Source organism: Setaria italica, chromosome VIII (genome assembly GCF_000263155.2).
Source record: "Setaria italica strain Yugu1 chromosome VIII, Setaria_italica_v2.0, whole genome shotgun sequence".
NCBI classification, from domain to species: domain Eukaryota; kingdom Viridiplantae; phylum Streptophyta; class Magnoliopsida; order Poales; family Poaceae; genus Setaria; species Setaria italica.
In genome coordinates this window covers 8,048,555-8,059,900 of record NC_028457.1, presented here as the reverse complement: position 1 = coordinate 8,059,900, position 11,346 = coordinate 8,048,555, and the positions used below count along the sequence as shown (strand labels likewise).

Here is an 11,346-nt window from a genome sequence, read left to right as displayed (position 1 = left end):
CCGGCGCTGCCCCGCGCCCCCCGGCCCTCGCGGCGAGATCCCGCCGTCCGCCGCCTCCCAGACCCCTCGTCCCTCCACGGCTCCACCCGGGCGGCGTGCCGGTTCCGGCGCACAGACCGTCGCGGCGCCGCCCCGCCAGGCGCCCGCCCCCCCCTCCCCTCCCCGGCTCCCCGCCCGGCACCCCCAGCACTGCCTGCTGCCCCCGGCCGGCCGGCCCCCCACCGCGACTCCGCGAGGTAATCAAAATCGACTGCTCATTGCTCAATCTGACAATCTGTGTACATTGACTGCTCAATGTATCAAAATTGCTACTGGATGCATTTCAATCTCACACAGTTGACATGAAGAAGTCAAAAATGACATTTGGTTTAGACAAATAAGCACAACAAACATGATCTTGTGTACAGACTTCTCAAATTTGTGCTAGTGTTACATGCTGCTGCTGTTGGCGGTGGTGGTGAATTGATGATGGCAAGGGAGCGTTGTTGGGTGTTGGCTGACCCGGGCTGGGTGGACTCCGAGTCTGGGGGCGGGCTCGGGTCGAGACTCGTGAGGTGCGTGGGGTGGCGTGAGCCCATGGCAGTGGCGTGCGTGCCGCCGATCGCAGATTACCAGCACATCACAATTTGTAGGGGGTTTTGCTTAATTATTACCTGCATGTAAGGAGGGTTTACACACTCTAATGGAGCCTCGTCTCCCTATGCTAAACAGGGACCCCTTGTTTTGTATACTTGCAGCTGTGGATGTAATATCTTCGTTGTTAAAAAAATATATATTTTTATTCAAAATTTTGATCAACAATAAATTTATTTAATCAATCACTTTGCACACATGCCAGGAATTTGCAAAGCGGGATCCAGGGATCGGATGGCGGCGGTGGCGGAGGAGCCGCAGCTCCTGGGATCCGCCCCTGGGGTGGAAGACGCGGGAGAGATCGACGGCGTGGTGGGGGAGCAAGGGCGGCCGCAAGGCGACGGCGACGACGAGATCCTGCGATTCATGGACTCAGTGGATGGTTACCTCTTCCTCATGGACTCCCTCTACTTCGCTCTTCGTCAGGTTTTGTCTCTACCAGCCAGTACTGTTGTGTAGTCCATCCTTGCATAATCTACCGGGCACCTTTGATTCAGCGGAACACCTTGACTCCGCCGCACTACTTACTAATCGGTTGGTTTAACCAGAAAGGAAGTCCGTTGCTTGATTAATTTGAACAATGTTGCCTAACTCTTTCAGCAGAACAATGTTTATGGCCCAATTCTAGAGCAAACACTCATGATATTGTAGATGAATATTGCCAAATCCTTTAGTAGAACATTAGCAATAGTTTAATGATGTTTAAGGAAGACCATTATAACTTCAGTGGTGGTAACTTGAGATAGGATTCAGAGCCTATCAAAACTTTGTAAATGGTGTGAATTTGGAATTTGGAGTGCTCTATACTTTTCTTTCAGTTACCACTCACACTGTGCGTGATGTTGTAATGTTCGCTGTATTTTGTAGTCTGTCCTTAATTGTAGCGCCCTGACACTGATCTAGATCCAGACACTTGCATTTTTATCAACAACCTTCAAAAGCTAGTCCCTTCAGTAGCTATTCAACATGCAGTGACCATGTGATGCCCCTTCATACTGTCAATTTTTGACTTATAGATTGAGATGCAGTGAAGTCATCATTTCCTGTTTCAGTACTGATAGCATGAAAGTAAACATGAATATTTTTTTTTTCCTAGGGGTGGCTCGATCTGGCAAGTGCTCGCCATTCTATGGGCCCATCACGTGTTTCAAGTACACTGTTTGATCATAAAGAACAGTCTGCTGCCACTAAGCTGCAAGTTGTTGATCATGCTGGCCTGAAACCATCAGGTGAATTACTTCTCTACTACTTGAGTTAACAAATGTTATCTATCTATCAGCATTGAAGAACCACTATTAGAATTTAGAAATACCTTTGTTTTCTCTTGAATCTGTTTCCCTTTGTTCCTGGTTTGTTTTATTGAAGTCTACTGTAGATAAAGCTACAAGGAACATCGACACACAAATTGCAAGCTGTATGCAACTGTTGTTAACTCATAATTAGTAAATATCCCTCAAGTTCAATTGGTCAGAGCACTACCCTGTCAAGGCGGAAGCTGCGGGTTCGAGCACCGTCAGTCCCGAACTAGGGTTCAATGAATGGACAAATTCATCTTTCCCCTTTTTAATGGAATTTTTTGATGAAAAGGGGGGGGGGGGGGCAGGGGGCAGGGGGCAACATCAAATATCTATGGGGTACCCTTCACTTTTTTTATTTCGCATTTCTCAGTAAAAAGAGAGCTGTATTGGATTTATTTTTTCCCCACTACTTCTGGTTGATAAGGAAAGGCTATCATACGTGGATTAGTATAATTTAGGAAATCATATTTCAGAGTCAAAACCACACTTTGCCTTATCGAAGTGGTGTTTGAAAGAAGAATGTCATTCCACCTATGATGTCGGTGAGCAAGCTAGTACTGAGCCAAAGTTGAGGCATCGAGGATCAGCTACTACCCCAGGTATTAGAATGTGCCATATTTCTGCTCCCTGTTAAGTAGCAAATGTGCTGATTAAATCTATTTGCTTGACTCAACCTCTTGTCAAGAAGATGGAAACCCTGAAAGTGATGCAACCACAGCAGATTCGGCTACTGATGCTGGCACTAGCAATCATGTAAGTTCTGTATAGATGTCTATTTCTTAAAACTTGAGGCTAGAATAACAGATAGTGAAACATTGCTTTTAGAGGCAACAAAAAGATACATTGCTAGTAATGTTCAGTGCCAACAACAAAAGTTTATCTTTGCTTGATTCAAGATATGCCATCGGTATGACTTAATGCTACAGTAATAATATACTGCAGTAAACTCAATACCTTCATTTAGGTTTCTATCTGCAGCTGAGGTATCAGAAAGCTGCATTTTGGGATAGTGAATAAGGCAGCTGTACTATACTTCCTGTACTTCCACATTTATTGATACTCTTTTTGGCCATTTTGTACCTTAGGTTCAAAGAGCGAGATCAAAAGCATTGTCAGTCTTTGGAGCACTGGTGTCTCCAAAACTACGAACAGCCCAAATTTCATTTGAGACAGGTTTGATTTTTATTACAGAAGCTTGTCCAGTCTCATATACATTTTGATCTAACTGTACATTTATTTTGGTGCAGCCCTTGAATTGATTGTAGAGCTAGCAAATTCAAGGTCGAATATGCTAGCAAGTTTCTCCCAGTTAAAAGAGTGAAGCTTGGCTTTTGTTTTGAGGTTTTGTATACCAGACATCTATTCAATACTCATGGGATTGGGGCAACTGTAAACTCAGTCTGGAATCCAGTATATTTTCAAGGAAGCATGAATATTTGTTGTGTAGCTCATTAGCGGTAACCTAGATAAACATTGTGGTCCGCGTGTCCATATCTTGCTTTTGTGAAGCTTATTAGCTGTAACGCAAGACAAACAGTGTGGACCGCGCTTCCATAACCTCTTGCTCCTAAGTACCCTTGGATTATTTGCTCACTTTCCCAACGTCACGCCATAATTCCTGCCTCCCATTTGCTGGTGATAGTGTAGTCTCCACTTTAGAGGCAACGGGCCAAGTAGGAGGGAGAAAAGACAGTGCCACCTGGCACAGTTGCGCCTGCTCTCCATGGAGAAGGTGGATTACTTGCTGCATAAAAGAACGAGCAGAAGAATGAGATGAGTACAAGAGAAATCAATTTCCTCAAATTATTGGTCCACAGCCCAGCAAAATTCGTTGCTTGGACTTGGAACCAGGATCACTCGTCTCTTCATTCTTCAATCAAACACTGAACTTACATATCCTGTTCCGTTCATACAAGATGGTTCCACCGCATTCCATCAACCTACACTCAACCAAACACACCCTGACAGCCCCATCCTTGTATCACCTATATATGACATTGTACAAGTAGCTGCACCCTGCTATTCTAAGACTTTCTAACATCATATACTATATCAGAATGTGTGCTAGTTACATCAACTAAAAAGAGCCCGCTCAAACATCTCTCCACCAGTGGCCACAGTGCCACCAGTAGATACCAGTGAACCAGTTCACATCTTTTCACTAACCTGATTGGTAACTCTAGACCTAGAATAAAGAATGAGCATACAAACTGTACGTTGAAATGTTTAAATGGCACAACAGTCATAGGATGTGCATGTTTGGATTGCGAAGAGTGAGGATGGGACACAGCATGGCACCTTCATAGCTCATACAATGTCCTTCCATCAGAACTGTAGTTTTTGTAGGGAAACACGGTCCTGGATGTTTAACCATGCAAGTTTACTAGGATCATGCTATCAATTAACGGGATTCATCAATTGCACTGTCAACCACTTGATACCTTGATCTCACATTCTGCATCAATTCAATTGTAATTTAGTTGTCTGGTCTTGAGGAGCTTTTGACACAATGTGGTATGATAAAAGCAGAAATCATTTTTAATCATCAGAAAAAATGTATAGGATGTTAGAAACCTCGAGAAGTGTGACATAGTAAAAGTCTTCCATGTGCTGCATAAGGGCCGAACCATCCCTGATTGAGCGGAGTAAATTTATTTCTGTTTGCAGTAGTTTCTCCACAAGTTGCTTCTCTCCTTTCATCTGCAGTGAATTATAAGCCCATTTAATGAAAACAATGTGTGCAATAACATTCTAGTAAAAGACAGAGGCAAGACACTCACAAATTCAGTAACAAGAACATCCGGTGTGTACTCCCCTATCACATCACCTTGGTCTTCATCATATAATATTCCATTGTTTACCTGTGTCACATACAAATACAGTTCGATGATTTAGGTGAGAACTGGGGGATCTGAAATTCTGAATAAAAATGGATACCTTATCATCAACATTATTAGAACACATTTGGATTGAGATACGATAGAAAAATTACATTACCAGTTCATCTTTGGAATCTCCAAATTTGAGATAAACTGGTGCTTCCACATGGCAATAGCCCATAAGACGTGGTACTGTTGGAATAATATCTCAGTGATTGACAATTCTCCAGCTGTCCTTTACTTTCTGCAAAATAACTCAAAAAATATTTTAAATATACAGTGGTTGCTTTTGATTTTCTAGTTCATAGATCATTGCAGTTCAATTACGATAAACAGTCTTGGAGTTACAACTTAACCCATAATGATATATACACGGATTCCAGCATGCAGGCTTCATCAATGGAAACACCAAATTACACATAAGATTTACTGTCAACTAGATGTGATTTTGGAATTTGGTTTGGCACGGGTGTAGGCATATCTTATCTAGGAGCTGAATACCACCATACTGCATAAGGGTAAGAAAATTTTATTAGCATGTTTTCCACTACCAAACGAAAGGGTCAGATTATTCCTGGTTCCTTTTTTTTAACGTTTTTTTTCTATATCTTATCTTCTCTCTCCTTCTAGACAAAGGATTGTCAGCATTTTGTATGTCTTCTTTAATAATATTTCTATGCAGCTTCCCAAACGCTTGATATTACAATATTTCAAATTAAAAATAGATAGATACTTGATATTCATATTCAATATGAACTTCCCCAATATTTTTTGTCCAATATATCAAGGACAGAAAGCAGATAAAAAAAATTATGCCAATACATGAAAATATTAAGTTGCTCAAAATTGGCATTCATTTCTACAACTCCACAATGAAATGACTTGTATGTGCAGAATATATGTACACAAGAATATTATCATTCTCAGTTGCACTTTATCAAGTATTCTATTTCTAAATTAAAGTTAGTAAATGGTCCTGAAATTACCGCATTGTAGACTTCTGCGAATCTTCTATTTCCCACTCTAGGGGAGCCAAAGTTGTACATTGTCACAAATATGACACCATTCCTATACAACGTGACATGAAAAACATGAAAAATATCAACACATTACTATTGGAAAAACGTGTAGGAAAATATTAGAAAACCATAATAGAAAATTGTTGAGAGTTGCCAACTGCAGGAGAAGAGTTATACATACATAAATTATTGGTGAGCTATGTTGACTGTTTTATAACACAATCATATACAGAAATAAGTTAAACATTAATTACCTTCTTTAAAATGAATGAAGCACCAGTGTAACAGACCATTTATTAGAATGTCAGTATCCTGACACTCTTTTCTTCATTATGAAGGCAAACACTATCTAGATGCAGGGCAGCTAAAAAGGAGCCATCCAAGTTCATCTGATCTTGTTTAGGTTTACTGCGTGTTAAATACTTGAACTTTACCTCTTTCCACATACCATGGATCAAATGATGGCATAAGCTGTCTGTGAAATGACAAGATTGCGGATTTAGATGAAGACAAAATTCTACTTACTTGGCCATTTGACTTTATGAAAGTTCAAGAGCAAGAAGGGTTGCTAGTGCTCCACCTAAACTGTGTCCAGTTACATATACATGCCACCTAGGTATATTTTCTGCATCTTCTTCATCCCTGCGGTGGAATAATTAATGAGATATTTTGTGAATGAAGTTTGAGATAGATAGTTAATGACCCTTTATATTCACTAAACGCAGAAGCATCCGAATTTTAAATCCAAGGGTTGCTTTTTCAGCAATAATATTGTGAGATACTGAGATATATAGCCAAAATCCCTTGTGCAACGAGGACATGCTATGGAAGGTTAAAATGAATTTTCCCGCTTCATTTTCCAATGCAAATACTTACTGGTATCCTACTGCAAATTTGATGAGCGCCATGATCCTATTCGTAACAAAGTCATATGCACCTAAGAATCCACTGTGAACCTAATACATGGTATGAAATCATGTCAGTTAGCATAATATGTGAACAATCACATAATAAAGAGAAGAGAGTAGACGACTAACTTGAACTTCTTGTTTGAAGTCACCACCCAGCCTTTCAGGGTTTAGTCTGCTATCAGGTTGAAATCATGTTGTGCCAATGGAACATACAATTTAAAAGGGGTTCTTAAGTGTTACCCAGCAGGTACCAGCATTAAGTCAGTTCTCAAATCCTTCCACTTTGACTAGGTAGGTATGTAGAAACAATGCAAGGAAAAGTGAATAAGATGGGATACATTACAAATATCAAGTTAATATTCTATTAAGTATTAACAGATCTCAAATAAGGTTTTCATGTTAATGCATACTTGTTCAGTTCCTCGAAAGGCAACAACTAGCCTTCTTCGTGAAGAATCGCGCCAAATGGCAACCTGAATACATTTGTTGATATAATCTACCAGTGCGAGTATATGGAGATAGCAAACTCATTGATATCACAACAATAACTCACTTGTGTGTCTGTCGAAACGTTGTCAAGAAAACATATCTTTTCAAAATCTGATTTGATAAAACTATTACACCCAAGTGAGGTGGCAAGCATAGCCCATGCCTCCATGGCAGTCTCTGCACTTGCAAACAGATGCCGCATATCCTCTGCTTTCTGTGCATCAACAGATAGTTTGGTAGATGCAACAGTATTATCCTTATCAATAGAGTCTTCAGCTGCAGCAACTTCTTGTTCTATGATCATATCATCTTTTTTATTTGTCTCATTTTTTGTTACTGACTTGTTGTCATGTGGTGAGAGGTTTTTCGAAAGTATCATTAGAGCACCTAGTATATTCTCTGTTTGAGACAATACATCCCGAGATACTTTATTGATGTCCACAAAGGAAGACTGATCCTCCTCTTTGGTTGTCAATGCACCATTTTCATTGTCAACACCAACTGAATCTTCAGGAGTTGTTTCACTGCCATCACTTGTTGAAGTATCTGTCGTCGCCAGTCCAGATTCTAAATATTTCTGTTCAGAAATTTCGCGTGATTTCAGACCAAGTGAACTTAATAGGTCAAATCCATCCAATTTCTTGACCTCAGGAAGAGAAAATCCAAAGTTATGTAGAACATTTTGATTGAGCACGTTATTCAAAGCTCTCCAGTATTCATCTGACGATATATCTCCTTCACTGTTAACAGCTGCAGCAGGAGATTGAGCGTCACAGTGAGAATCTAAGCTATCTCCAGAATCAATCTTCTGCTGTTGAAGGTTGTTTGATTCAACTGCGTTATCCCGGGGTTCTTCAACACTTTCAGAGACCTCACCTCCACTTTCCAAAGATGATGGTTTTGGAAGGTAGGTGTAAGTGAAAGAACTTAGTTGCCCGAATGCAGACTGTACAAACTGACTTGCATTTACACTTGCAGATCCAAGGACCGTTCTAAGAGCAGATCCCAGGCTACTCTTCACAAGAAAGTCAGACACAAAGGGTATCCTCCACCATTGTTTTTCTCGCGCTCAATATCATCATAACTCTTGTATTTGACATGAAGTGTTATACAAGGAACTTAGATCACCAATTAGAATGAAACAAAACATCACAAATCTTCAACAAAATTGAACAAGGCCTGCTAGTGCATTGCCTTTGTAAACTTTTGAAATAGGAGCCAAGTTTACCAGAATACAGAATCTGTGTGGGGGCACGTGCCCCCACTAGGCCCTCTTTTGGTCCGCTTCTGGCAACAATGGATGGTACATACAATTTATGGATTACCAATGTGGCTTTATAATATCAAATGCTGCTATGTATGACTAAAATTACTGCATGCTAGATCGTGTCGAAAAGGCTTTCCTAGATAATTGTGAAAATTTGTTCTACTGGTGTTGCTTTTATAAGAACATATAGATGGAAGTATTATAAGAAGAAAAAGATAAGTAAGGATTTTGCTGCTTCTTCCCCCATCTGAGAGGCAAGGTGCACATTTGTGCTCAATGACCAAAAAAAAAATGCAAGTATCTTACCTCTATCTCAATAGTTCCACCACCACCAAGGCCTTCTAATTCAACAGTAACATTATAACTATTTCCTACAAAGGAACAAGGGCACTATAAGGTTTCCACAAAGAGCAAGATGAAAAAATGTGTTCATATTAAATATTCATGGAGAAAACCTGACTGCACACGGAGCAATTTTTCACGAGTACTTGCAATGAAAATTGAAGTAAGAGACAAAAATGCAACCGACCTACAGATTATGCTTTCAGTTTGACCAAATTGGCATAATTGGTCATAGATTTACCAGTTTTTTTTAAAAAACTAAGTTGCATTTTGGTATATGGTGACTTTTCTTAGGAAATATCGCTATACCATTGAAAAGCAACAAGACATTGTTTAACTTATTACTGCTTATGAATATTAGCAAATAGTCTTAGCTATACTAATCCCTGTATGATTTTTTAACAGGATGCACAGTGCAGATCAGAAAGATTACACAGTTGAGAAACATGTGGTTGTGGAGTTTGACGATTATTAGGAAAAACGACAGTGGCTGTTAGATAGTATCAGAACTCCCAGTGCGCATGATAAGTTGCATCTTTGAGATTCACGAACTGGTGGAATTGGCAAGTTTGTCCACATTTGGACTGAATTAAGCCTATTGTAAATCACTAATTTGTTCTTTGATGTAACACCACAATCATAAATAATACATGCAACCTGTTTATTTTCTCAAATTTCTCCATAAGAGCAAGCGGAATTTATCAGCTCCCTATCATGTCTGGTCAATTCCATCCTGTTTCACGATTGATTTTAGCCAAGATTCTGTACAGAGCAGTCCTACTGAGAACAAGAAGGAAACAGCACCCATGATCTATTGGGAATCGGCTAAAAAGACCTTTGTTATAATGCAGGAAATACCAGCGGGAAGAGATTGAGATTTTGTTGTTAATACAGAGAATTACAATCCAGTATTTCCCATGCATTTGTGTGGGGTAACAAGGTTCGCGTCCCAAGCTGCAACCTATTCTGGAATATGGTACAGCATGCGAAAAGGCACAAAATCATTCATGGCAGCACCAAGATATAACACAGTAAGTGATTAAAACAAAAAATAAAGGTGCACAAAATCATATGGTGGATTACTATCAGTTCCTATAGTGAAATGCAAGTTTTGTTATCCACTTCGTTTGAGTCAATAAAAACAATCTTCACCATGAATTCTGGAATTCTGAAAACCATAGGCATGCTTTCAGTATGTTGGATATTTGATGTAAATGTTGCTGATTCATCTTAAGTTTCAGGGGAGTTGATGTATCCAACATTCAACGCGATTTATATGACCTGGACCAAGCCCAACATCACTACAAGCCTATGGGACCAAGACAGTCGACAGATTAATGGGATCAAGGATTAATGGTTAACAAGAGTACAAAAGACACGAGTAAAATGATTGGACCAAAATGGGCCAGAATGGGGACCATGAAATTATATAACTTCTTGATACCTGAAGCAGATTTTCTCGAGATTTCCTAATGTTAAATGTGAACTTTCATTCCACGTTGGCTCCTTCGTCCTACAATGATCAATCACTGAAATCACACTCTGCAGCAATAATGCAAACAACTAGAAATTTCAAGTTTTCTCAAGGAAATTACCCACTAGCTGAGTACTCCCAGATGAAATAAAAAGGGTTCGATATATATAGCATAAACTATCTTAATTTGCATACAGAGAGCCGACAGGAAGTTCTTGTTTTATAGTAGCACTCCCAGCCCCAGCATACAAGAATTGGTACAAGTAATTCACGCCCATTTAATGCTGCTTCTTGCAGTTTGGCCATTCAGTTGTAGAATTACATAAGGATCACTTGTACCCTGTGAAGGAATTAGGAGAATGGAATTGTTAAGAGTCGAAGAAGAGGACTTCAAGTAACAGTTGCAGAAAATGTAAAACGTAGTGCTACTCCATTCAAAGAAACAAGGCACTTTTCATGAATAAATGCAGCAAATGAGAAAATAGCATCCATATGTTCGAGAAACAAAGAGCAACGATAAGGCAAATGATGATTGATGAGTATTCAGCAGCATAAGCTATTAGGCATCACCGTACCCATGGGTCCATTGCAGGCGGATTTATGCCTTTCTTCAGTTTGACAACTAGTTGTCCATCATATACCTCACGGAGAAACACGCTGCAATAGTTGCAGCATCATTCAGAACATTTCCGGTGACAGCAACGGCACATTCAGAAATGAGAAATCTCAGTCCTATTGATTAACACAATAGCAACAAGTCCACAACTAATAGTTGAAGCTCTATAAGGAAGGCTAAACCCACAACTCACTCGGATAGGAACGCTGTATGACAGTCCGCCGCATCGGTCTCGCACCAGCTCACATCTACCTGCCAAATATGACGACCAATCTTGTACTGGTAGAAAACTCGTCTTTAGTCCCAATTGGTAGGGTCAAATCTCCCAAAAATCCATCCGGGATAAAGTAATCGAGACGAAAGGGGGAGGTCTTTTGTCCCGGGTGTCCCGGTTGGTGGGACTAAAAAATTTCAAAAA

At 40.0% G+C, this 11,346-nt stretch overlaps 1 protein-coding gene and 1 pseudogene across 2 annotated transcripts; one reads left to right on the top strand and one right to left on the bottom strand.

Annotated features, from left to right (window-relative positions):
• Window positions 1–103: 103 nt before the first annotated feature.
• On the top strand, window positions 104–3,485 carry LOC101758054 (coiled-coil domain-containing protein 115). 2 transcript variants are annotated; one of them, XM_004978895.3, is made up of 7 exons: window positions 104–236; window positions 839–1,059; window positions 1,730–1,862; window positions 2,405–2,530; window positions 2,620–2,684; window positions 3,017–3,104; window positions 3,179–3,485. In XM_004978895.3, the coding sequence occupies exons 2-7, from the start codon at window positions 868–870 to the stop codon at window positions 3,250–3,252; spliced, it is 678 nt and encodes a 225-aa protein (XP_004978952.1). In that variant the 5' UTR covers window positions 104–236; window positions 839–867; the 3' UTR covers window positions 3,253–3,485. The 2 variants fall into 2 exon arrangements, with proteins under 2 accessions (XP_004978952.1, XP_004978951.1); XM_004978894.3 differs by having other exon boundaries at window positions 2,617–2,684.
• Window positions 3,486–3,958: 473 nt separating this feature from the next.
• Window positions 3,959–9,521, bottom strand: LOC101763080 (annotated as a pseudogene).
• Window positions 9,522–11,346: the final 1,825 nt, after the last annotated feature.

Excerpts from the sequence above, each read along its gene's own strand:
- LOC101758054 (XM_004978894.3), top strand. The coding sequence starts at position 868 with ATGGCGGCGGTGGCGGAGGAGCCGCAGCTCCTGGGATCCGCCCCTGGG. Across the intron at positions 1,060-1,729 it reads TCTACTTCGCTCTTCGTCAG|GGGTGGCTCGATCTGGCAAG; the intron begins GTTTTGTCTCTA and ends TTTTTTTCCTAG. Across the intron at positions 2,531-2,616 it reads AGGATCAGCTACTACCCCAG|AAGATGGAAACCCTGAAAGT; the intron begins GTATTAGAATGT and ends CCTCTTGTCAAG.